A 27,901-nucleotide genomic window follows, 5' to 3' on the forward strand; every position below is an offset into this window, starting at 1 on the left:
AGTAAAGCCTAGTTATAGCATATACTTATGGATATTATTATTATTATTATTACTATTATTATTATTGTTGTTACTACTACTACTTCTACCACTTCTATTATTACTACATTTATATAAACTAATACAAAACTACTACTACTACCTCACTACTACTACTACTTGTTATTACTACAACATTTATAGTAACTAATACAAAAGTACTACTTCTACTACTACACTATTACCACCACCACCACCACTACTACTACTGGCAGTACAGTAACAGTTTTACTAATACTACTGCTATTATTAATATTATTATTATTATTATTATTATTATTTTTATTATCATTATTATTATTATTATTACCCAGTGATATTACTACTACTACGATTATTATTACATTACTACTACTAATATTGTTAATACTAATACCAGTACTACAACTCTCTCTCTCTCTCTCTCTCTCTCTGGGGGGCGCAATAGCACAGTGGTAGCGCGCTGAGCTTGTGATCGGGAGGTCGCAAGTTCGAGCCTCGCCCGGGCTATCGTTGCCGGGAGGGGTAGCGTCCCCCTGTAACCCAATCTACTCTTGAACCAGGTCATGCTGAACCTGTCTCTCTCTCTCTCTCTCTCTCTCTCTCACAGTCTACTCTTGAACCTGGTCGTGCTGAACCTGTCTGCCCCGAACGGCGTAATATCGAACCCCGGGTCTCGTCCAGTCAGCATGCAGGCTAAAATGAACCCGACCGTAGGGGCAATCTTGAAACCCGTGCCTGTAGGGAGGATGGCGGGGTTCAGAAAGGTTTGAGTCTCCGAGAAGATGATGGTGGTGGTGGTGATGATGATGATCATGATGATGATGATGAGGAGGAGGAGGAGGAATGAGAGAGAGAGTGAGAGGGAGAATTTCTACTGCTTGATTACTGCACCCTGACAAACATTTCTGTCCCCTTTCAGAATCTTTTCAACGCAAAAACAGAAGGAACCAAAAGCTAGGAAGAAGGGGTGATTTTAACTTTTAATGAAGGACACTCCATCTCATTAAAAAGGTCCTTATTCTCGCTATGGAAGCTCCCTAACACCTCTTCCTCAGCGATTTATTTTGCTTATTACACAGAAACTCCCTAAAACCTCTTCCTGAGCGGTTTATTTTGCTTATGACAAAGGATCTCCCTAACGCCTCTTCCTGAGCGATTTATTTTGCTTATTACACACAGAAACTCCCTAACACCTCTTCCTAAGTGATTTATTTTACTTATAACACCTGGCTGTCCTCTTCTCTGTTATTTAAATCACTCTCCATACTTTCCATAAACAACGTGTCCAAAAACAAATCGTTAGGGAAGAGGTGTTAGGAAGCTTCCATAACCGATAAGAGTACGAGTCAAAGGCTTCTATAGAAGCTCGTGTATCTTATTAGTGGCATAAATCTTTAATTTCCAAACTGCCCTCTTACGGTTTCTATCCTTCTATCTGTGCCTTCATCAATAGCTTCCTTTCTGGACGTTCTATAGCTGCTGTTGTAGATGGTCATCGTTCTTCTCCTAGATCTATTAACAGTGGTGTTCCTCAGGGCTCTGTCCTATCACCAACTCTCTTCCTTTTGTTCATCAATGACCTTCTAAGCTGTACATCTAACCCTATCCACTCATACGCTGATGACTCCATCCTTCACCTTTCCATTCGGTTCCCGCACCGTCCATCTCAGCAGTTACTTCAGCAAACAAGGGATGAGGCTATGGCACACCTAATGTATGACTTGGCTCGTATCTCTGACTGGGGTAAAAATAATCTGGTTGTTATTAATGCATCAAAGACTCAGTTTTTACATCTATCAACCCGACAAAATCTTCCACAGGTATACCCACTAATGTTTAATAATATTCAGCTTAATCCTGCATCATCCTTGAACATGCTTGGGGTTTCATTCACTCGGGACTTATCTTAGAAAGATTATATTACATCTCATGTAAAATCTGCTTCCAAGAGATTAGGTGTGCTAAGCCGACTCCATTCCTTTTTTACCCCTGCACAATTGTTGACTCTATACACACAGGTTTTATCTGCCCCTATGTGAAGTACAACTCGCATGTGTGGGGAGGTTCTCCACATACAGCTCTTCTCAATAGGGTGGAGTCAAAGGCTTTTCGTCTCATTAACTCTCCTCCTCTTACTGACTCCCTTCAACCTCTGTCTCTTCGCAGCACTGTTGCATCTTTGTCTCTTTTCTATCGCTACTTCAATGGTCACTGCTCCTCTGAACTGTCTGCATGCATTCCTCTACCTCTACGACGGGCGCATAGCACCCGTCTAGCAGCAAACTCTCATCCCCTTTCTGTCCAACTCTCTAATGCAAGAGTTAACCGTTACTCCCAGTCCTTCATTTATGCAACAGGTCAACTCTGGAACTGTCTCCCTCTGTATTTCCTGCTTCCTATGATCTCCAGTCTTTCAAACGCAGTGTGTCAAGGCATCTCGAAATGATCGGATCTTGAATTTGGCTCTCTCTTGTATTTTGTTCTTCTCTTGGAAGGAACAATAATTGCGGGCTCGTGGCCTTTGGTTCCTTCTTCCTAGCATAAATAAAAAAAAGCATATGTCTTATCATGTACTGTGTCATCACCACTACCACACCCACCACCATCACCACTGCTACTACTACTACTACTACTACTAATAATAATAATACCACCACCACCACCACCACTACTACTACTACTATTACTACTACTACCACCGCCACTGCCGCTACCACTTCCACTTCCGCCACCACCACCGCCATCACCACTACCACTACCACCACCACCACCGCCGTCACCACTACCACTACCACCCCCATCACCACCCACACTACTACTACTACTACCACTACCACCATCACCGCCACCACCACTATCCCCATCACCATTACTACTACCACCACCACCACTACCACTACTACTACCACCACCACTACCACCACCACCACTACTACTACTACTACTACACCACACCACAGACACCATCACATCACTACCACCGCCGTTGTCACCACGACGACCGCCATTCCCGCTACCACCACCACTGCCACCACTACTGCTACCACACCACACACCACCACACCATACCACACACCACCACACCACACCACACACCACCACACCACACCACACCACACCACATAACACCACACCACACAACACCACACCACACACCACCACACCACACCACACACCACCACACCACACCACACCACGCACCACCACACCACACCACACCACATCACACCACACCACACCGCATAACACACCACACCACACCACATAACACAACACCACATCACACCACACCACACCACATCACATAACACACCACACCACACCACATAACACAACAACACATCACACCACACCACGCACCACACCACCACACAACACCACACTACACCACACCACACCACACTACACCACACCACACCACACTCACCTGAGAACCCTATCGCATACACAATATTGGAGTGATGGGGATGACGATCCAAAATAAATTCCTTATCCGGACTCTCCTGAAGAATAAATAAATAAATAAATATGTAAATAAGTACATAGTTAAATAAGCATATAGATCAATAAATAAATGACTAAATAAAAAAATAAATACATAAATAGTGTGTTAATAAGCAGATGAAAAATAGCCAGATTTCTAAATTAAATAAATAAGTGAATAAACTGATATTAAAGCATACTCCTAAAATAATAAATAGAAATAGAAAAAATAAATAAATAAAGATGAATTAATAAATGACTAAATAAAAGAAATTAATAATAAAGTATGTGAATAAATTGATAAAAGTCAGATTTCTAAAATAAATAAATAATACTACCACCACCACCACCACTACTACTACTACTATTACTACTACTACTACTACCACCGCCACTGCCGCTACCACTTCCACTTCCGCCACCACCACCGCCATCACCACTACTACTACTAATAATAAATTGATAACAATGTCGGATTTCTCAAATAATCAATATAATCACAAATAAACAAATAGATAAATAAATTCATTTATTAATTAATAAGGATGTGAATAAATTTATTTTAAAAAATTCTGACCGCTAAAATATTTAAATAATCGATCAATAAATACTGAAATAAATATCTACACCGATATATAAATGGACACGAACAGAAAAACAGTACCATACCGTAATAAAGAAATAAGCACAAAATATAATAATAAATAACTTAAAATATTCCAGTACGAAATATAACTAATGGAAGAATGTATAAAAAATATAAAAACGAGTAAATAAATAAATAAATAAATACAAACACATAAATCGGTCCAATGCATTGAATAATACAAGATGTAAAAAAAAAACTAAGAAAAAATATCTTATGAAAAACAGAAATTTGGTTAGTCAAAAACTGGTAAATATATATATATATATATATATATATATATATATATATATATATATATATATATATATATATATATATATATATATATATATATATATATATATATATATATATATAGTGAGTTATGATTTTTACTCTTACGTTATTGTAATTCTCCCTCTCTCTCTCTCTCTCTCTCTCTCTCTCTCTCTCACCGTGAACCAGCACTCCTCTTCTCTCTCCTCTCGTCCAAAAGGGAGGTACCGGCTGACGTACTTCGCCACTTTCTCTCTCAGGAAAGCCGTATCCCCTTCGCCGTCACTCTCCCCCGGCTCGATCTCTGCCCCCCAATGATAGCCAATCTGATAGAGAGAGAGAGAGAGAGAGAGAGAGAGAGAGAGAGAGAGAGAGAGGTTAATTTTACGCCAACTTGGGGTACAAAAATTTAATGGGTAGTGATACAAAGAATAATACAAAAACTTATGTATTATATAACGTTAATGGATAAATACTGTTAAAATAATAATATAATGAATGGAATAAAACACAAAAAATACCATATGTTAAATAAATAAACACAAAAAAAATGTAAATATATAAAAGATGAAAAAAATAACTGCACTGGAAAAAATTATGGTGTAAATGGAAAAGCACAGAAAATACCATATGTTAAATTTGGAAAAAAAAAAAAAAAAAAAAAAGGGAAATATTTGAGAACAAAATTAAATACCTCGGGGAAAAAAACACTAAAAACTCAAATAAATCAAATAAAACATAAAATATCATTAACTAATTCCTAATAAAACACGCGCAAAAAATTAAAATGCATATGAGAACTGAAAAATTTTAATATAATGTTTCTGTAATACGGAAGACATAATATTAACAGGACAAAAAAAAAAAAAAATACTGCAATAAATGGAATTAGAAAAAACATACATACGGTATACTAATTACAAGAAACAGAAAAACTAAAAAAAATGAAATAAAAGAAAAATTACACTAAAATTTATCTGAATTAGAGCAGACTTCACGTGGCAGTATCTTTTGTGCTGCGGGGACGGCTCAGTCGGCTGGTGTGGGCGTGGGTGTGACAATGGAAGTAAGAAATGAATAAATAACGCAGGGTAGATACTGATACCAGTGACTGAGTCGCCCCCACAACACACGATAATTTCCCCGTTGAAGTGGAGGTGCAGTGCTATATATAGACCTCCCTGGATTTCCCATTAAAATATCAGTCAGAGGGATACAAGAAGGAGGGAATACTCCACAGAAAACATGGAGAATATTTTGTTCTCTTCTATTTCCACATTCTTTCATATATTTATTCATTCGTGATCCACTATTTCACTGACTCATTCCTTCATTTTTCATTCATTCCTTTACATCTTCATACATTCATTCCTACATTTTTTTCATTTATGTCTGCATTTTTTCACCCATTCAGTCCAGCATATTTCACTCATTCCTTTATGTCTTCATTCATTAATTCCTACTTTATTTTCATTAGTTCTTGCAATTTTTACCTATTTTTTGCATTTCTTTTCACTCGGCCATGTACCGATTTCAGTAACTCCTGCATTTTTTTACTCATTCATTCCTAAATTTCTTTACTAATTTATGCAAATATTCATTTTAACAATTTCTTCACTCATTCAAGCATTTATTCACTCATTCCTTCGGTTTTCTTCACTCATTCTTAAATTCCTTTATACTATTATTCCTATATATAAATATATATATTTTTTCACTCAGTAAGACTTTTCATTCACGCTCTCCCTGCTCCACCTTCATTCCTTCCTTCATTTCCTTCACTATCTTACTGTCTCACCTTCATTCTTCCCTTCAATTCCTTCACAATCACCCTGGATCACCTTCATTCCTTCCTTCACTCTCTCCGTCATACCTTCATTCCTTCCTTCACTCTCTCCGTCATACCTTCATTCCTTCCTTCATTTCCTTCACTCTCTCCCTGCCTCACCTTCATTCTCTTCACTCCCTCCCTGCCCTACCTTCATTCCTTCCCTCATTTCCTTCGCTCCTTCACTCTCTTCCTGCCTCACCTTCATTCCTTCCTTCATTTCCATTACGCATTTACTCTCCCAGTCCTTCCCTTCTTCACTCATCCCTACATTTCCTTCACTCAATGCTTCATTTCCTTCACTCATTCACTCTCTCCCTGACCCACCTTCATTCATTCATTTCCTACATTTCCTTCACTCATTCACTCTCTCCCTGCCCCATCTTCATTCATTCATTTCTTTCATTCTTTCCTTCATTTCCCTTACTACATCATCATCTCCCCGCCTCACCTTCATCACAGAGCCGGGCGTCATGGCGGGTAATGCGTATGTGTAGCTACGAAGGCTGGTGACGTCTAAAAGGCAAGCGAAGGGGAAGGAAGGATTCTTATACAGGAAAGCTTTCGTCTTGAGAGGCCTGGGGAAGGAGGAGTAGTGTTATCATCATCATCATCATCATCATCAGTAGTGTTATCATCATCACTATCACCTTCATCACTATTAGCTTCTTCCTCGACATCATCATCATCATCAACATTATCACTCTCATCACAACTAACTTCATCCTCACTCTCATCACTATTAGCGTCTTCCTCGTCATCATCATTATCACTTTCATCACTGTTATCTTCTTCTTCCTCCTCATCATTGTCATCATCATTATCATTATCACTTTCATCACTATTAGCGTCTTCCTCGTCATCATTATCACTTTCATCACTATTTACTTCTTCCTCCTCATCGTCATCATCATCATTATCACTCTCATCACTATTGGCTTCTTCCTCATCATCATCATCATCATCACTTTCATCACTATTAACTTTTTCCTCCTCCTCCTCCCCATCATCATCATCATTATCACTCTCATCACTATTAGCTTCCTCCTCCTCATCATCATCATCACTCTCATCAGTATTATTAGCTTCATTATCATCATCATTATCACTCATCATCATCAACGGCAACAGTAGTAGTAGTATCAATTCATCACTCTCATCACTATTACTTTCTCCTTCGACAAAATCATCATTATCATTCTCATCATCGTCGTTAGCTTCGTCTTCATCATCATCATTATCATTCCGTCATCATTCTCATTCTCATCACCATTAGCTTCATCTTCATCACCATCATCACCATTAGTTGCTCCATCATCACTATCACTCATCATCATTATCAGCTTCATCACCATCATCATCATCATATATTGTTATTTTAAAACACGTCAAACACACTACTAATATATTCTAACTCATTCCCAGTCATGACAAGGCTGAGTATAATGAGAGAGAGAGAGAGAGAGAGAGAGAGAGAGAGAGAGAGAGAGAGAGAGAGAGAGAGAGACAGACAGACAGACAGACAGACAGAGAAGGATTAAAATATTGAGAGAGAGAGAGAGAGAGAGAGAGAGAGAGAGAGAGAGAGAGAGAGAGACAGACAGACAGACAGACAGAGAAGGATTAAAATATTGAAAGAGAGAGAGAGAGAGAGAGAGAGAGAGAGAGGGGGGGGGAATTTAAGAGAAAAGGAGTAAAATATTGAGAGAGAGAGAGAGAGAGAGAGAGGTTGTTTGTGTAACCGGGCAGTGGAGCCGCGCGGTTATAGCAGTGCCACCACGTGAAGGCATCCCTCGTCACCACCATCAAATGACCTTGGTTCAGAATGACAGGATAACAATGATGATAAAGATGATGATGATGATGATGACTGATTGACTGACTGATTGGTTGACTGCTGACTGACTGACAAATTGGATGATGGTGATTGATTATGATGATGATGTGATAAATATGATGATGATGACGATGCGATGTTGATGATGATGATGATGATGATACTGATGAAGGGTGGGTTGGTAGGATGACTGACTGGTTGTTGTTGATGATGATGATGAGATTGATGATGATGATGATAATGATGACGATGAGATGTTGATGTTGATGATGATGATGTTGATATTGATGATGGGTGGGTTGGTAGGATGACTGACTGGTTGTTGATGATGATGATGATGATGATGATGATGATGATGACGACGATGATGATGATGATGATGACTTGTGACACGGTTCTCGCCCAAAATATACTCTAAATCAATTTCATAACTGGACAGTCCACAATAATTTACACCATTTTTTTTTTTCCACAGTTTATCATCAGTGTTAATTGTTACTAATTTTCACGAACAATGGAAAGTAATAAAAGCGACAGGATTTTTTTTTATAGAAAGCACAGAGGAAATTTCAACCATGTGTGTGTAATATTAGTTGATCGTTTAATTTCAACCCTGCGTGCTTAAGGTGTTATTCTCACGCGGTTAGGAAGCTTACTAACACCTCTTCCCTACCGGTTTATTTCTCATTCTGCTCCGTTACTATATTCTTGTGTTATTCCTGCTTATTTTCAACCTTATGTACTCAAGGCGTTACTCTCGTGTGGTTAGGAAGCTTACTAACACCTCTTCCTTACCGGCTTATTTCCGATTCTGCTTCGTTACTATATTCTCGTGTGTTACCCTTGCAATCTATGTCGATATTAGAAAGATATAAGAAGCAAAAAGGGAGTATCAATGAGCAGCTTGGATAATAAATCGTTAAAGAGGTGCTAGGGAGTCTCCTTACCCGACGAGAAGAAGATCACGTGTGTAGCGGCAGGGTGTTAAGTTTTCTGTCTGTGTACTTAATGTGGTGGCAGGTGTAAGGCTAAGTTTGAACCCTGTATACTTAGTGTAGTGGCAGGTGTATGTCCAGAGAGTTTGGAAGACTTCTGGCCCATGGTTATGATATACTTTAAACAGTGGTTATATCCGTGAAGTATGTAATAGTCTTTTTGATACACTTTAGATAGTGGTTATATCCGTCAAGTATATGTTTGTCTTTTTACAGAGGTCACTGCTTGTAGGTGATTACATTGAAGCTCATGGTACTTGCTGTAGTGGTAGGTGTATGCCCAATGAAATAATTCGCTAAGGATGAAGTGCTAGGGAACTTACTGCAATGGTAGGTGTATGTCCAATAGAATAATTCGTTGAGGAAGAGGTGTTAGGGAACTTACTGTATTGGTAGGTGTATGTCCAATGAAATACTTTGCTAAGGAAGAGGTGCTAGGGAACTTACTGCAGTGGTAGGTGTCCAATGAAATAATTCGCTAAGGAAGAGGTGCTAGGGAACTTACTGTGGTGGTAAGTGTATGTCCAATTAAATAATTCGCTAAGGAGAAGGTGCTAGGGAACTTACTGTAGTGGCAGGTGTATGCCGAGTGGTTGTAGTAGTTGTGATGCCCATGGCCCAGGACACAGCAGGAGGTGTTGGGCCGTCACTGTGCCCCGGGGACCCCTCACACTCACCCACCCATCACCCGCCTCCACCGCATCCACCTTCCACCCACCCTCAACACCACCACCACACTCCCGGAACAGTTTCTGGAACGGAAGAGAAGAGATTAATGTGTGTGGCAGGAAGAGTGTGGGGGATATATCTAACCATCACACTCATACACCCACCACCTCCATCCACATCCACCTTCCACCCACCCTTAACACAACCACCACACTCCAGGAACAGTTTCTGGAAAGGATGAAGGAAGATAAGTGTGTGAGGCAGGAAGAGTGTGGGTACCTCTCACACACACACACCTCCACCGCATCCACCTTCCATCCACCTTTCAGCACATCCACCCTCCATCTCCCATATCCACCTTCATCCACCCTGCACCACACCACCAACACCCCCGGAACAGTTTCTGGAAAGGATGAAGAAAGATAAGTGTGTGAGGCAGGAAGAGTGTGGGTACCTCTCACACACACACCCACCCACCTCCACCGCATCCACCTTCCAGCACATCCACCCTCCATCTCCCATATCCACCTTCATCCACCCTGCACCACACCACCAACACCCCACGAACAGTTTCTGGAAAAGACGACAAGAGGTAAATATGGATGAGCCTCGGTTATTTTAGGATATATTTAACACACACCCACATCCACTAGATCCACCTTCCATCTACCCCAACACCTCCACCACATCCACCTTCCACCCACCCTCAACAAGACCACCACACTCCCGGAAGAGTTTCTGGAAAGGATGAAGAAAGATAAATGTGTGGGGCAGGAAGAGTGTGGGTACCTCTCATACAGACACACATCCACCTTCCATCCACCCTTCATCACATCCACCCACCACCTCCCACCTCCACCGCATCCACCTTCCATCCACCCTCAACACGACCACCACACTCCCGGAACAGTTTCTGAAAAGACAAAGGTATATGACGATTATGTTAGTATACGATTGTTGTGAATGAAACTGCCCGAAATTACACTATATTGTAATGTAAGCTGCTTCCGTTCACTCAACAGCAACACAGATTTTGATGCCCATGTATTCCCTGTGTGTCGTAAGAGGTGGCTGAAAAGGGGGTGAGCAAAGTAGCTAGAAATAGTGGTGCTGGATTGTGCTGACCCTAACATCCATTAAATTTTGTTGTATGCAGCCTCAAAGCTCCTACAACACTGGATGGGGAAAGATTACCTGAAACTTAAATTACAATGTCCCTGTAACTCACCCATCCCGTTGACAAAAGTAGAGTTCCTAATTTCAGTCCCACTATGTAAATCGTTTCGTTTCGTTTATACCGGCTCCAATTTTCTTGCGTGCGTCGGTCTTGGGCTTGATTTGTCAGCCTCCCTATTCAGTCCCTTATCCCTGAGGTCAGTAAATCAGTAACAATTATTGGGTCATCCCTCCTCCAAATTATTCTTGGCATAATCCCTGTGGCTAGTGTTGTGTCATGAAAGGTACTGTCTTACACTCACAGAATGCATACCTCTCACCTTCAGAGAGTGATACAGAAGATAGTTTGTAAATAGCGCTGGATTAGTAATTAAGCTGGTAGTATCTTAGTGTTGCTGGGAGGGTTCGACTGGCTAGTGTGGGCGTGGGTGTGGCAGCGGGAGAAGGAAATGAATAAAAGATGTAGGGTAGATACTGACAAAGGATGTAGGGTAGATACTGATAAAGGATGTAGGTTAGATACTGACAGAGGATGTGGGGTAGATAATAATAAAGGATGTAGGGTAGATACTGATAAAGGATGTAGGGTAGATACTGATAAAGAATGCAGGGTAGATACTGATAAAGGATGTAAGGTAGATACTGATAAAGGATGTAAGGTAGATACTGATAAAGGATGTAAGGTAGATACTGACAAAGGATGTAAGACAGATACTGATAACATTGACTTGAGCAGTCCCCACACGAGAAATCACCTGGTGTAGAGGAAGTGCAACTTTTATATATATGTTCACACCATCCATCATTCGCCTTCATACCGACTTTCCCCCCCACATCCCTTCCCTCACAACACATCCTTTGGGAGATGACACACTGCACCGTGGTAACAGTTGTGGGATGCTCTCTCTCTCTCTCTCAGCAACTATATGGGGTGCTGGAGACGGACGCCTTCACGCGGTGGTTCCCAAATAGCCAGGTGGTGGAGCTGCCCGATCATACAAACGTTCAACTCTCTTCCTGTACCCGGAAAGGAGGATGGTGGTCAGCAGGAGAAAGGCAACTTCAGCCTACAGTCCAACGGGGCCACATTCAGATAAGCCTGTGATTACTACTACTACAACTACTTCTACTACTAAGACTACTACTACTACTACTATCAGGATCAAGTGATCAGCAATTGCAGGTGTGATTGACAGAGCTCCACTTCAAACCTGAGTGAACAATCTTCCCACAACATCAGTCCTGCTCAACTAGTGATTCCTTGAGAGAGAAAGGTTCCATTTAGAATGCCACACTAAAACACTTTCCCCACTTGAAGGAAAAGCTCTTATTCTCTGAGCATTACATTGGTGCCAACGGTGGGATCTGGGAGGGGAAGTTCTGTAAGCGAAGGATATTATTTTTCACGACATAATACGTGGATTCACTATGCTAATGTACTTGTAAAGACAATGCCACTCTAAAATATTTCTCTTAATGGAAAGTCTTATTATCTGATCATTTACACTGGTGGCTGGGATGGGATACTGGAATATAAAGTTCCGTACGCGCAGGATAATACTCTTCATCATCATCCGGACCTCCTCTCCCACCTTAGGGCAGGCATAATAAAAAGTGGATGCAGCGTGGTACATACAAGGACAGCGTGGAGGCAGCGGTCAGCTCTCATCACCCCAGCACTGTGGTCCTCAAACATGGTGAAGTCCTCGGTGAACCGCGTCCTGATGGAGGAACGGATAAAAGGGTAAATATAAGGGGAAATATACACTTAGCACTCTCACTCCCAATACAGTGTGCAAATGAACATCCAAAATCGAGGACATGGCTAAAACGTCTAAAACCCACACTGTCAAATGGAAAATGAGACAACTGGGAAAACAAGTTTGGTAAATTCGCATACACTTAGCACTGGCCAAAGCGACAGAGAAAAAAAAACTCAAAGAAAACACTCATTGGTAAAGTGACTTATATTTAGCACTGGCTTTGCTACTCTAAAGTATGTGGAATATGTCACCTCTTCATTGACTTTGCCCCCCCACTCTCTCTCTCTCTGTCTCTCCAAAGGACCTGGGGGTATATGCAGCCTGAAAGCATATGCGGCATCCACCCAGGAAACAAACCTCTCCCCCTAATCCCGGCGTCCCGCTATGGCAAGGAGCTGTCAGCCAATCGGAACATCAAATCACTGCACGGAATGACCTTGCCGGGGTGGATGCTTGCCCGTAGTTACTGGATCTGCATGATCAGACAGACTGGGGTACCACAACAACATCTCAACATCAATACCTGTCTCAAGACACACACACACACACACACACACACACACACACACACACACACACACACACACACAACTAATTTTCTACAACACAAACTGCAGAAAATCAACTACTAGAGAAAACAATGAGGGTCAACTCACTTATATTTAGCGTTGGTCTGAGCTACTGTGAGCCACGTGGGTTTATGTCCACTCTTCTCCACAGACCTGGCCATCTTCTCCACGTTCTCTGTCTTCTGTCCCACCACTAGCATCGGCGCCGGGCTGTAGGGTGTTAGATGGAGTTAGAATGGTGTTAGAAGGCCTGTGGGGGTGTTTGATGGTGTTAGAAGAAGAATGACTGTGTAAGAGGTGTTAGGAAGGTGCTAAGGAGTTTTAAGACGCAGGGGCCAGGGAGTGTTAGAAAAGTGTTAGATACGGTAGACAATATGAGGTGTTTGGAGGTTGACTGTGTGTGTGATATATTATATATATATATATATATATATATATATATATATATTATTGTGTGTGTGTGTGTGTGTGTGTGTGTGTGTGTGAGAGAGAGAGAGAGAGAGAGAGAGAGAGAGAGAGAGAGATTGGTGTTAGGAAGTAGAAGAGCGTGTTGGGAGAGTGACCCAATAATAATCCACTAACAACTATCGGCACCATATACAGTGTGTTGTGGGGGTCGGCTCAGTCTGCTGGTGTGGGCGTGGAGGTGGGAACAGGAAAAGAATCAATGATACATGATACACACTTGCTGCACTGACAAGAACCGTCCCCGTAACGCAAAAGAATTGGCCCACAGTGGAAGAGAAACATTATATATGGACCTCTCTGTATATCTATGTAACACTGTAATCCTCTCCCTCTTACCTGCCCGCTCTATGTAACACGGTAATCCTCTCCCTCTTACCTGACCAGCTCTATGTAACACTGTAATCCTCTCCCTCTTACCTGACCAGCTCTATGTAACACGGTAATCCTCTCCCTCTTACCTGACCAGCTCTATGTAACACTGTAATCCTCCTGACCAGCTCTATGTAACACTGTAATCCTCCTGACCAGCTCTATGTAACACTGTAATCCTCCTGACCAGCTCTATGTAACACTGTAATCCTCCTGGCCAGCTCTATGTAACACTGTAATCCTCTCTTCCTACCCGCCCAGCTCTATGTAACACTTACTCTCTCCCTCTTAACTGACCAGCTCTATGTAACACTGTAATTCTCTCCCTCTTACCTGACCAACTCTTAACAGTAATCCTATCCCTCTTACCAAACCAGCTCTACGTAACATATAATCCTCTCCCTCTTACCTGACCAGCTCTATGTAACCAGGTTATTATCTCTCTCTTACCTGTAATTATCTCCTCTTACCTGACCAGTTCCTCCTGCACTAAGGTAGATAAATGAGACCACCTGGCCATCGCATCCTCCAACATGGCCATCAGCTGAGGTGGACCGAAATTGGCCAGTCTTGTAATCCTGGCCTTCCCTCCACTGCTGCCCTTGTGGTGGGGTGGGGGGTACTGTTGGTGGGGAGATAAAAGTTACCATACTCCTTTCACTCCAACTTGGCCCAAAACACCCATTTCTCCGTCCTCATGAACTTCAATACTCGTTTTACTCTAACTTGGCCTAAAATTCTCATCCCTCATTCCCCACAAGTTACTATAGTTACTCTTTTCACTCTAACTTGTCCCAGAACTCCCATCTCTCCGTCCTCATAAGCTACTATACTCCTTTTACTCTAACTTGGCCCAAAACACCCATCTCTCCTTCCTGCTTGTCAAGTTGTAGCAATGCCAGTCACAAAGAAGTACCGTCAAAAGGATGTTTAGCCATAGCATTGCCTCTGCCACTGAAGGATGTGATATTAGCAGCAAAAGGTCGAAAATTTGAGCCAGATTAAGGTGAAAACTCTAGAGAAAAAATATACCCTAAAATGACTGTCAAAAGGTTGAGGGGGAAAATCTGGGCCAGATAAAGCTGAAAGAACTATTGAAAAAGAATGTACTCTTAAATGGTTATCAAAATGTAGGGATGGAAGAACTGCAGAAACAAGAGAAGAAAAATGCACAAAGAAGAAAGCATTTGGGATGGGAGGACATTCATAATTCTTCTAGTAAAAAAATCCAAAATTTGTGAAAATGATGAGATGAAAAAAAAAAGTGCATAAACAAGAGACAAATAAATCAGACACAAGAGAGCATTTCGGATGGAAGGATATTCAGAGCTCTAAACCCATTCGGGTAGCCCTTGTTTTTGTTTTTTCTTGGACGAAGCAATCTTGCAGGCTTCTGGTCTTTGGTTCCTTCTTCCTTGCACACACACACACACACACAACACTCATATATATATATATATATATATATATATATATATATATATATATATATATATATATATATATATATATACTCCCAACTTACTTGGTACTGTTAGTTTACGTACAGTGCAACATTATATCCATGATGATCTGAAGTACCTGTCGTACCGGCCAGTGCCAATGCCAGAGCTGGCGGAACGTCAAAGGAAGAACAGAGTGATTTTTGCCAAGAAATACAAACAATGGGATGATGTCAAGTGGCGTAGTGTGCTCTGGAGTGATAAGGCAGTGTTGTGTGTGACTGGCAACACGTCTGGCAGGGTGTACCGGCCTTGAGGCAGCGACCCCGTTAACCCCAAGTACATCAGGGGTGTCGTGAAATTCCCAAAGTGATGGTATGGGGATGTTTTTCATTTCATGGTGTTAGTGACTTAGTATTCCTTCCTGATAATGTGAGTATGAACAAAAACAATCACCTGGAGCTCCTGTTGAGCACCTGCCAGATTCCTTTCCCAAGTGCGAAGCAAACTTTTCCATGCAGGATGGTGCACCCTGCCACACTGCCAAGGATGTGACTCAATGGCTTACAGACTGTGACATTCCATTCTTCAGCGATTGGCCAGGTAACTCACCTGATTTATATCCCATAGAAAACCTTTGGGCCATTCTAAAACGAAAACTACGAGTAGATACTTCATCGGTAGCCCGGCTCAAGACGGCAATCATGAAGGAATGGGAGGAAATTGACTCTGCCACACTGCAAAACCTCGCCAGTTCTCTTCCTAACCGCCTCGATGAATGCATTAAGCGTAGGGGGATGCCTACATGCTACTAGAACGTGGTAAGTGCTCATTTTCTGTCTTTTCTTCCTATTTGTATTTTTTTTTTTTTTTTACGTCCGCGGCAAGTCGCGCCACTTTCATTTGCGCGACTGTACTGTATGTATATATATATATATATATTCTACACTACTCATCAAACGTCTGTAGCTGGTGAAATGTTGTAATGGGTATGGAACTCTGAATCTCTCATCCCATATGCTCTCTCGTTTCTATGGTTTTTTCATCTCTTTATGTAATTTTCCATCCCAACATCTTAATAATTTTAGAAAACATTTTTTTCCGCATAGTTTTTTCAGCCTAATCCGACTGTTCCTTTGTTTTTTGCTGCTATTACATACCTAACCCAGCAACTTAACAATCATTTTAGAATATATATATTTTTTCAAGTTAATGATCATTTTATGGAAGCTAGGTACCAAATACACATACGATATACTATAACACTTCGAAATGTATAATAATCGCAACCGAGATTACTGATCCAATACATGATCCGTAAAATTCTTATGTGGAATGGGACTACACGAATCCGTGGAGTTTTGCTTTTTCTGAGATGTCTCGCTGTAATTCGTGTACTGTGGCTCGAATGCTGCTCAAATTATGAAAAGGCACATCTGAGGCACATCCCCGGTTGTTACGAAGTGTTTTGGTGCCTAACACGCTTGTGTACACCCTTGGTTTTGGCGCTATGATGAAGAAAGAAGAATGAAAGAAAGAAGAACAGAACAAGAATACGTATTTCTGCGACTAGAGTTCGCGACTCCTACGAAACAAAGAAAAAAAAAATCGATATTTCTGCAACCCGATTTCGCGACCCCCACAAAGGTTACCGGGGGCTTACGAGTAGCTTTGCACTTAATTAGCAAGGTCTTTTAGTATATAATAATGAAAATAGTCTTCGCGTGCGTTTCTGTGCGGTGGCCGAATCAGTAGAGAATTGCCCTGCAGTCCTAATGGACCCAGGTTCGAATCCCCGCAGGGGCAGGAAACAGTTTAAGGATCTGAATTTCATTAAAGCGGACTTTACTGATCTACCAGAGGACCCTCTGACATGTCGTACAAATACCCCCGGTAATACCAATACACCAGCTGTGTGAGACTGCCCTAACATGTATTTAATATGGACGGTGGGTGCTAGCGCCGATGTGGAGGTCTATGGAAGTAGGAGGACTACTGGGCCTTGGTATCGGGCTATGAAGCCTATGCCCAGAGTCGGACACATTAAAGAAAAAACTTATGTACGAGATGCTATTTTAAAACTGCGCCATCCCTACATAGTACATTACGGTACGGATCAGAGGATGGCAGATAGACAGATAGATACACAGAGAGATACAGGTAGATAAAGCTGTGTGTGTGTGTGTGTGTGTGTGTGTGTGTGAGAGAGAGAGAGAGAGAGAGAGAGAGAGAGAGAGAAACTAACCTGATCTAGTAGTAGTGTATTCTTGCCTGCTTGTTGGAGGCTGAGGGCAGCACAGGCACCAATGATGCCACCACCCACCACCACAACATCAGCGTCTGCAATACATCATCATCAACTCCACCATCACCACATCATCATCACTATTATTACTACACTACTATGACTACGACTATTATTATTATTATTATTACTACTACTACTACTACTACTACTATTATTAACACCAACGACACCACCATCCACCACCACACCATTACCATCTGTCGAGTAAACATCATCATTATTTAAAGCTGCGTTAGAAATTAGTGGTACCAGACGGTGCTATTAGATGGCACTAGGCGTTACAAACTTAGAAAATAATGTATACGAAGGAAGTGTTATTCTTTGGTGCTAGAAGTTATTTAAAGGACAGTGTTACAGTTACCACTGCAGTAGTACGATAATAATAATAGTAGTGGTGGTAGTAGTAGTAGTAGTAGTTGTAGCAGTAGAAGCTGTTGTTGTCGCAGTAGTAGTAGTAGTAGCAGCAGTGTAGCAGTGGTAGTCCAGGGTTCATCTGAAACGTGAACTCGATGGACTGCTGGCTGATGTTTCCCGCCTCCTGCAGTCCACCATCCTCCTTTTTGGGGGATTGAGGAGGGAACTGACGGACTTCTGTATAACTAGGCAGTGGAGCCACCCAGTTATATCAGTGCCACCAGGTGAAGGCGTCCCATCCTAGTGTTACCATGCTCCACATTATCACACCACTTAATATAATCTAATCTCGCTGTTACAAGGGGGTCCAAACAGTGCAACCCGAGACTGGTTTATCTAATCTCACTGTTTTACAAGGGGGTCCAAACACTGCGCAACCCGAGACTGGTTTTGCGGCGATGCTCAATCTGCTGGTGTGGGGGTCTGCAGATATTTTGGTTACTTTTTTAACTTTTACATCAACCTGGCAATCACCACCATCATCATTATCATCTTCAAAGCAGCAACATCACCATCACCACCATCATCATCACTACCACCACCACCACCACAACCACACCATCACCACCACCACCACCATCATCATCATCATCATCATCACCACCACCACCACCACCACCACCACCACCACCACCATCATCATCATCATCATCATCATCATCATCATCATCATCATCATCATCACCACCACCACCACCATCACGCCTCTTTTAATACCTGGACGGGAAAAAATTTTGCAATCATCACCATCATAAAAAAATTAATTTTGAAAAACCCTCGTAGCGAAGGGGTTAAAATATATTTCGTATATAGAAAGCCTTAGCAAGTACAAAAATAACTGATGTGGGAGATTCAGGGCACTTAGGTTGACGCCAATCGGTTAATGAGCTTTTGTATGTAGTCAGTTGTGGTGTGGGAAGGCTTCGCTAAAATTCGTTAAAAATCTACGGGCATACACAGGGGCGTACCTAGAGATCTGGGGGCCCGGGGGGCTAGGTTCTCTGCGGAGCCCCCCTCCTGGAGGGGGGGCCCCGCAAAGAACCTAGCCCCCCTCATTCTCAAAACTTATCTAATATCTCAGCAGGGATTGTCGGGATGATAAACATATATATTTTTAAATATTAATAAAAAAGCTTATAAATTTTTAAGGCTTTTGGGGTCCCCCCTCAATTGGGGGCCCGGGGGGCAGTTTCAAACAGCCCCCCTCCCCCCCTCAGGTACGTCACTGGGCATACAACACCTCGCATCCGAAAATCATTAATGAGAGACAAGCTAACAGGACCGCCCCTTAAGATGCTCCCACAGGTAAATAATGTTAACCGAATTTCTTTTCCCTATTAAACACATAATTCCCGGTTTCTATGTATAAGCAGGAGATAGATAGAGAGAGAGACAGATATAGATGACAGATAGATATGACAGACAGGTAGACAGACAGATAATACATATAGACAGATTGACAGAGATGTATGGAGTACAACTCTCATGTGTGGGGAGGCTCCCCACACAGCTCTTCTCAATAGCGTGGCTTTCGTCTCATTAACTCTCCTCCTCTTACTGACTCCCTTCAACCTCTGTCTCTTCGCCGCACTGTTGCATCTTTATCTCTTTTCTATCGCTACTTTAATGGTCACTGCTCCTCTGAACTGTCTGCATGCATTCCTCCACCTATGCGACGGGCGCGTAGCACCCGTCTAGCAGCAAACTCTCATCCCTTTTCTGTCCAACTCTCTAATGCAAGAGTTAACCGTTACTCCCAGTCCTTCATTTATGGAACAGGTCAACTCTGGAACTGTCTCCCTCTGTCTGTATTTCCAGCTGCCTATAATCGCCAGTCTTTCAAACGCAGTGTGTCCAGGCATCTCGAAATGATCGGATCTTGAATTTGGCTCTATTGTATTTTGTTTTTCTCTTGGAGGGAACTGTATTATTGCGGGCTCATGGCCTTTTGCTCCTTCTTCCTCGCATAAAAAAAAGATATAATGATGAACGTACAGCATATTGATGATTAATTCACTAAGATGACATTTTTCTTTATTCTGCCCAATTACGAACTATTTTCTTTATCTATAATGGGATTTTTCGAACCAGAGACGGGATTACGTACGGTACAGTCCAGATCTCTCTCTCTCTCTCCTGTCTATTGTCGGATGATTTTATTTTCAGCTTATGAGAGATCGGGGGGAAGGGGTTAGATACAGCCAGTTTATACCGTGTGTGTGTGTGTGTGTGTGTGTGTGTGTGTGTGTGTGTGTGAATTTGTCAGGTAAACATTTTCTTCCTTCTATTTACACACGCCTCTTAATTTCTCCCAGTTTTTCTTTTTTCTCACACTCTTCCTTCTCATCCGTTCACTGGCTTGGAAGAAATTGTTGGCACTTATTTCTTAGTTCATCCTCCTATTTTCTCTTTACTTTCTTCTTCCTTCCCTTCTTTATTTCCTTCCTTCACTTCCTCATTTATTCTTTCATATTATTTCCTTCTGTCGTTTCTTTATTTCCTTCTTCCTTCACTTCTTTATACCTTCTTCCTTCACTGCTTTTTTCTTCCTTCATTTCCTTACTTCTTTCTTCCTTCACTTCTTTATTTCCTTTTTCCTTCACTTCTCTAATTCCCTCTTCCTTCATTTCTTTATTTCCTTAACTCATTCACTTCTGTATTTCCTATCTTTCCTTCTTCCTTCACTTCTTTACTTTCTTCTACTTTTACTTCTTTCTCCCTACACTCCTTTACTTCCTTCTTCCTTCACTCCCTTACTTCTTCCTTCACTTCATTTCCCTCTCTACCCCTTCACCTTACCTTTCCCCATGGTGAACGAAGACTAAAATAATTATCTGGGTACAAACCATAATCTGAGAGTACAAGTTTAGTCATCCTATTTTTACCGTTCGATTTCATATTGCTTCGTACCCTAAGAAATAATACCCACTAAAATTTTCAGTGTAAACTCCATAGTATCAAGTTACAGACAAAAGATTATGAAATGAAGCCAATATAAAAATGGCAATTAGTTTACACACAGGTAATGAGGAGGTTGATAAAAACGAATACCGGTACTTATGAAGTGGGAGTAGCAGAAATTAACGCTCAAATTAACATGAATAATAGAAAACGCAGAGAGTACCAATATTTTAGCGGAGACAGAGCTGTATTTATTACACACACACACACACACACACACACACATTTTAGTCCCCGACAAGCAGGCAAGAACACTGCTGATAGACCAGGTAACACACACACACACAGCAACATTGGAAATGGAAGCTACCTAAATATGTTTGCTGATGATGCAAATATACAAAGGAAAATTACAGACACTGACTCTTGCACAGAGCTACAAGAGGAATTAAAGAAGCTTCATGAATGGAGCAATAGATGGCAAATGGAATTCAATGTGGACAAATGTCTTGTAATAAAAGTTGGTAAAAGTGAAAAGACCAGACTGGGACTATGGGAAGTTCAACCCTACACACATCAGAAAAGGAGAAAGATTTATGAGTGATTATCAGTAACAGACTACCACTGGCTGACCACACAAATGAAAAAGTAAGGAACATGTACACACTGCTTGCTAATATGAGGGCAGCATTCACATAAATAAATGAAGACGTGCTGAGAAAGATAATAACATCATTCATCGGACCAACTCTGGAATCCACATATCAAAAAACACAGATGAGACTGAAAAGGTACAAATGCCACTACAAGCTTAAGGGATCTAAGTTGTGAAGAAAGACTCGAAATATCAAACCTACCAACAATTACAGGAGACAAAGAAAAGAGGAGACATGATTGTTATATAAATGCATCACAGGAAAAGAGAAAACAGACATAAATGAGTATATAATCTTTGGGGAAGCAATATCAAGAGGACACTGCAATAAACTGTACAAAAAGAGGTGAAAAAGGCGCAAGGATATTCAGTTTCCCAAATCTCTGCTCTATTTTAGGTAGCTCAGACCCCCATCAGTCTAATGTTAATCCATTGTCACAGTTATAACCTAAGCTGGACTGATGGCAATTTTAGGGCAAGTTAGAGTAACATGAATAAAATTACGAGAAAAAAATATCACGATCTAGTTTACTTCAGCAGGTGAATGGAGAATAGCCTACTCGTAAGCAAGTTTCATTCACTCCATAATCCTGTCTTCATTTCCTGGTCCATTTCGTACACAAACAACGCACACATTGGTAGATATAAATGTAAACCATATAAACATTACACAGACATTAACCATATTACCATTCATGCATTAACACTGTAGAAAAAAATGTAAAGAGGATCGAGGTTGAGCAACTTAAATCGACTTACCTTTTCGCGCCACAGGACCCGATGCATCCTACGCCATCCTTCCTGTCCGAGCTGATGCTAATTTTCTCGTTACCTGCTAAACCGTGCTTTCATATTTACCGCCACTGCATTCACCGTAATTTCCGCAGTGGCATAGTAACCTGAGAGTCACTACATGCTCCGTCAAATGTTAATTTTGGAATTGCAAGTGAAAAATAGTCACCACAAATACGCACACCCCTACCCCTCAGCGACTATATGTTCACTGATTGATTCTAACTTCTTACACAAATAATGGGAGGCCAGTGATATGGCAACACTTAATTTCAAAAGTCACATTCAGTTATTTTGTTATATACTGGTACTATATTACTGTTGATTATTTGTTGTGTGCAAAAAATGTAGTCAAAATCATAACAATTCCACCAAGTTCGCATAATCCAAACATGTACGCGGGAAAAAGAAAATAAAATTGAATGACGTTATTGTGAAAGGCTGCCAGACACGTAACGATTTTACGCAGTTTTAAATATCGGTCTTAGTTGTTTAAAGCTCTATCGGTAGCTGATGAATGAATGAAGATCTTTAAACCTGAGAGAGAGAGAGAGAGAGATTACCCGCGTTTCGGAACAGTGCCGAGACAGTCTAAAGACCGATTTTGAGGTGGCATGTGAGGATTCTTTACACTTATACCTTACAGATTTACTTTGGATATGACAGTTTAACATTCTCTTGCGTTTTATTTATTTCGTTTTCATATCGACAGTTTGCATCAGTAACAAGAAAGGTATAACAGTTTTGGATTATTACGGGTGATCATTCTGCGTATTCCACATCAGTTTACACTTTCTAGGAGTAAAATTGCCGTCTCACCATCTCATTGCTGTGCTGTAACAATAAACACTAGAACATGATGCTATTCATGAAGAAGTACAATGGAAAGGGCGTAGAGCCATAATATTGTCTGATTTTGTAACTAAGGGGAAATGCTGCAGTAGGACGAAAATCTGTCACGTAAAAATTAACGAACTAAAAGTGTTTCTGAGCTGAGATGTATTTTAGGCGGGGTAGTGGATTGAGAGGCCCTTGCACCTCTTCTTGAACTATTTATTCTGCATATATATACACCTTAATATTCCGTCATATGTTGTCCAAGTAGCTTTAATATCGATCTAATTCGCATCAATAAAGTATACAAGAGGATAGGTGTAATATGCGGAGTAAATTGCTAAGGGAGAGGTGTTGCGAGATCAACAAAACCTCTTGGAACACGACCAAAAGCATCTTAGTAGTAGTAGTAGTAGTAGTAATAGTAGATGTTGTTGATAATGATGATAATTGTTGTTGATGATGATAATGGTTGTTGTAGTTGTTCATGCAGGTCCCAGGTTCATCTGAAACGTGAACCCGGTGGACTGCAGGCTGAAGTGGTCCTCCTCCTGCAGTCCACCATCCTCTCTGGGGGAATAGCAAGGGAGTTGAGGGAAGTTTGTATAACCGGGCAGTGGAGCCGCCTGGTTATATCAGTGCCATCATGTTATTACTATTATTGTATTATCATCATCAGTAGTAGTAATCGCAGTAGTAGTAGTAGTAATAGTAGTAGTAGTAGTAATAGGCTTCTTCCCAAAATAGCATCGTGTTACCAGGAGAGACAGGCGCTTAACACTGGTAAAGTTGAAAGGGGATACGTTTATCTACCCTTTAGACGAGAGAGAGAGAGAGAGAGAGAGAGAGAGAGAGAGAGATCAAGGGGGGTTCCACGGCCCCCATAGGACGCACCCTCCTGGATGTGCCATTGCATAGTAAAGGAATTAATGTAGTTTACATTTCACTTCAGCTCAAAAATCCTTCATTGAGCTTAAAATAAAATTAAAAACAATAAAAAAGAATCCACAAAGAGACCATGAATAAAAAAACTTATTACAATACGTTTTTTTTAATAATTATAAGGAAAGTTGGAGTAATTTTGTTTTCTTGTGTAAATTTTGGGGCGATAAGAACGAATTTTTACGGAACCGAATGATAGAGATGTTTTGTGGAGATAAGCATGAGTGGCGGGAGTTAGGTGTTTTCTTACCTAACTGTTCTTTCCTGCGTGTTCTTGCCTAACTGTTCTTACCTAATTGTTCTTACCTGAGTGTTCTTACCTAATTGTTCTTACCTGAGTGTTCTTACCTAATTGTTCTTATCTAACTACTGGAATGAGTCAGCCTCGTACTTTCTCGTGTTTTGAACCGTTTTTATCACACATGTCTTGAAATTTATGAATAGTTTTGGCTGTGTGTGTGTGTGTGTGTGTGTGTGTGTGTGTGTGTGTGTGTGTGTGTGTGTGTGTGAGTCTTCGTTCAACATGGATAGGTGTGTGTGTGTGTGTGTGTGTGTGTGTGTGTGTGTGTGTGTGTGTAAGTAAGCAAGTAAGTAAGTAATAAGGACTAGCACCAAGCCCAAGAGGACTATATGGCACTAAAACCCCTGCATAAAAATGACGGGTATGTTATGGAGCAATAAAAGCAAAGGGGAAGGCGGGGAAGACACTAAATGCGAGGCAAGATACGGGTTTGAGATAGGAAGCGCATGAGGTGTGTGATGGAAAACACAGGGGAATCACCCAGAAGATCGGCTAAGGTAGGGGTACGTCCAAGGGAGTAAAGGAACGGGAGAGTCCGTCTGCGGCCGGCGTGGAACCGAGGGCAGTCAAGCAAAAGATGGTGCACCGTGAGTGGAACCTGACAACACTGACAGATCGGAGGAGTGTCTCCTGACATTAGAAAGCCATGTGTGATCCGCGTGTGACCAAGGCGCAAACGGACTAGGGCTGTTTCCCAACGCCTGTTGCGATGGAAGGACGACTGCCAGGGAGTGACAGTATGTGTGATGGAGCGAAGTTTGTTATCAGTTGTAGATGTCCATTCCGCTTGCCACCGCTGGCCAAGGAGACGGGTAACAATCGGGAAATAATCAGTTGCCGGAATAGGACGAGGTGTGACAAAGCGAGAGGTGACGGCTGTACGTGCCAGGCAATCAACCCTCTCATTAGCCGGTGTCCCAACATGGCTTGGGACCCAACAGAAGGAGACAGACTTCAACCTGGTGGTAATACGGAACAACCATTCCTCTATCTCCAACACTAGCGGGTTGCTGGCCGGGATAGACTGAACACCATGTAGTGCACTAAGTGAATCTGTGAAAATAACAAAAGTGTATAAACTTGATCGGTATATAACACGCAGGGCCAGTAAAATGGCCAGCAGTTCAGCAGTGAAAATACTGGCGACTGGTGGAAGGCGGGTCTGATAGGTATGGTCTGGGAAAAGAACAGCAAAACCTGAGCCCACAGAAGTCTTAGAGCCGTCTGTGTACAATGGGGTCGCTGAGGAGTGACAAAGCATATGATCCATAAAAAGATGATAGAGTTCCTGGGAGGTGGAAGAGGACTTTGGGCGAGGGAGCAGAGCATCACAAACAATAGGGTGAGGAAGAAGCCAAGGAGGAAACATAGAATCTCGCAGAGGGAGAACTGAAATAGCAGGGAAAGAAAGGGATGCAAGAAAACTGGAGACCCTACAAGGAAAAGATGAAGCTAACGAGGGTGGAAACGGAGAGGAGAGGTGAGTAACAGAGGAAGGGAAACCTGCAGATGGGTGTTGAAGAAGGCGAATGTGGTAACGGAGTGTTAGTTTGCCACGTCTGGAGGACAGAGCGGGCATAACCGACTCGACATACAGGCTCGTAACCGGGGTGGAGCGAAAAGCACCCAATGCCAGACGTAAACCATGATGGTGAACAGAATCTAGGCGCCGAAGGGAGGAAGATGAGGCAGATGCATAAACCTGACAGCTATAATCAATCTTAGACAAAACTAAGACAGTATGGAGGCGGAGCAGAGTTGTACGGTCTGCACCCCAGGACATATGACTGAGTTTGTAATAACCGAAGTCTGAGGGAAGCAGAGGTCTTAAGGGAAGTGAGATGCGGGGACCAAGTCAGTCGAGAGTCAAAGACAAGGCCAAGGAAAGGGGCTGATAATCGATATGGCAGGGGGGTACCATATAGTGTAAGAGGGGGTTGAGGGATTGAATGACGGGTCGTAAAAGTTATAGCACAGGATTTCGTGGGGGAGAATTTAAAGCCATGATCCGTGGCCCACCCTGCAGCGGCATCCATAGCTGATTGAAGTAGGGCTCGTAAGGCCAAGACATCCGCTCCAGTTGCATATATAGTAAAATCATCTACGTACAATGAAGCACGAACACCATGCGGAAGAGATGAAACGATATAATTCATTGCAAGGATAAAAAGAACAGTACTAAGCACACATCCCTGTGGGACACCCTCATGCTGTACATAAGACCGGGATAAGACATTCTGAAGGCGTACACAGGTCCGGTTACAAAGATAGTTTTGTAAGAAGACACCCATATTGCCATTAATTCTAGAGTGTTGCAGAACACGGAGAATGTTATACCTCCAGACTGTATCATAAGCCTTTTCAAGATAAAAAAAACACAGCTATGACCACCTTTGAGTTAATGAAGGCTTGTTGGTTGAAGGTTGCTAGCCTCATCAGGGGATCTAGGGTACTCCGCCCCTTGCGGTAACCAAATTGTAAGGGCGAGATCGCACCGCATGATTGTAAATGCCACCTTAGGCGAGAGTTTACCATACGTTCCATCAGTTTGCATAGACAACTAACAAGAGCAATAGGGCGATAATCTTCAGGTGACGACCCAGATTTGCCAGGTTTAAGCAATGATAGGAGGTAGGCCTTTCTCTATTCATTAGGGAAGTTCCCAGTGGACCATACAGTATTATATATTCTAAGCAGAAAGTGAAGGACTGTCTGAGACAGATGTTTTATCATGTTGTAGTGTACGCCATCAGGTCCCTCACAGATAGAACCGCAAACAGTTAGAGCCGCTTTGAGTTCTGAGCTTGAGAAAGGGGCATTGTATGCCGCATCTGACGACAGTGTGAACTGTAAGGGTGTCCGTTCTGAACATCTTTTGGTTGTTAAAAATGTAGGGGAGAGATGGGATCTACTGCTAATCTGACTAAAATGGTGAACCAGAAGATTGGCAGCCTGAAAAGCATCGCCTATGGCTCCATCATTGGTGGTGAGGACTGGAGTCGGGGTTCGTGACCGTTTACCTGCTATTTTCTTGATGCGGGACCATATCCGTGGAGTAGGTGTGTCTGAGACTAGAGTAGAGACATAAGGCATCCAGCTATCCTTTTTGCTCGACGGATTGTGCGGCGTAGGAGAGCATTAGCTTGTTGAAAAAGTATAAAAGCTTGGACCTCCATCGCAGTTCCTGCGGGAGCTCTTCCACCTGACCCTCTTGACCCGGAGGGCTGAAG

The 27,901-nt window shown here is 41.9% G+C and overlaps 1 protein-coding gene across 1 annotated transcript; it reads right to left on the reverse strand.

Moving 5' to 3' along the window:
- Positions 1 to 622: 622 nt before the first annotated feature.
- On the reverse strand, positions 623 to 27,764 carry LOC145408428 (peroxisomal sarcosine oxidase-like). The gene is made up of 10 exons (XM_080279157.1): positions 27,596 to 27,764; positions 17,770 to 17,864; positions 14,553 to 14,704; positions 13,333 to 13,455; positions 12,550 to 12,634; positions 9,636 to 9,820; positions 6,688 to 6,814; positions 4,588 to 4,710; positions 3,449 to 3,524; positions 623 to 756 (listed from the first exon to the last, which is right to left on the reverse strand). Exons 1-10 carry the CDS (start codon positions 27,762 to 27,764, stop codon positions 623 to 625), a joined length of 1,269 nt encoding a protein of 422 aa, XP_080135283.1.
- Positions 27,765 to 27,901: the final 137 nt, after the last annotated feature.

This window comes from Coenobita brevimanus, chromosome 77 (assembly GCF_032717465.1).
Source record: "Coenobita brevimanus isolate Jiangsu-jjx chromosome 77, ASM3271746v2, whole genome shotgun sequence".
Classification (NCBI taxonomy): domain Eukaryota; kingdom Metazoa; phylum Arthropoda; class Malacostraca; order Decapoda; family Coenobitidae; genus Coenobita; species Coenobita brevimanus.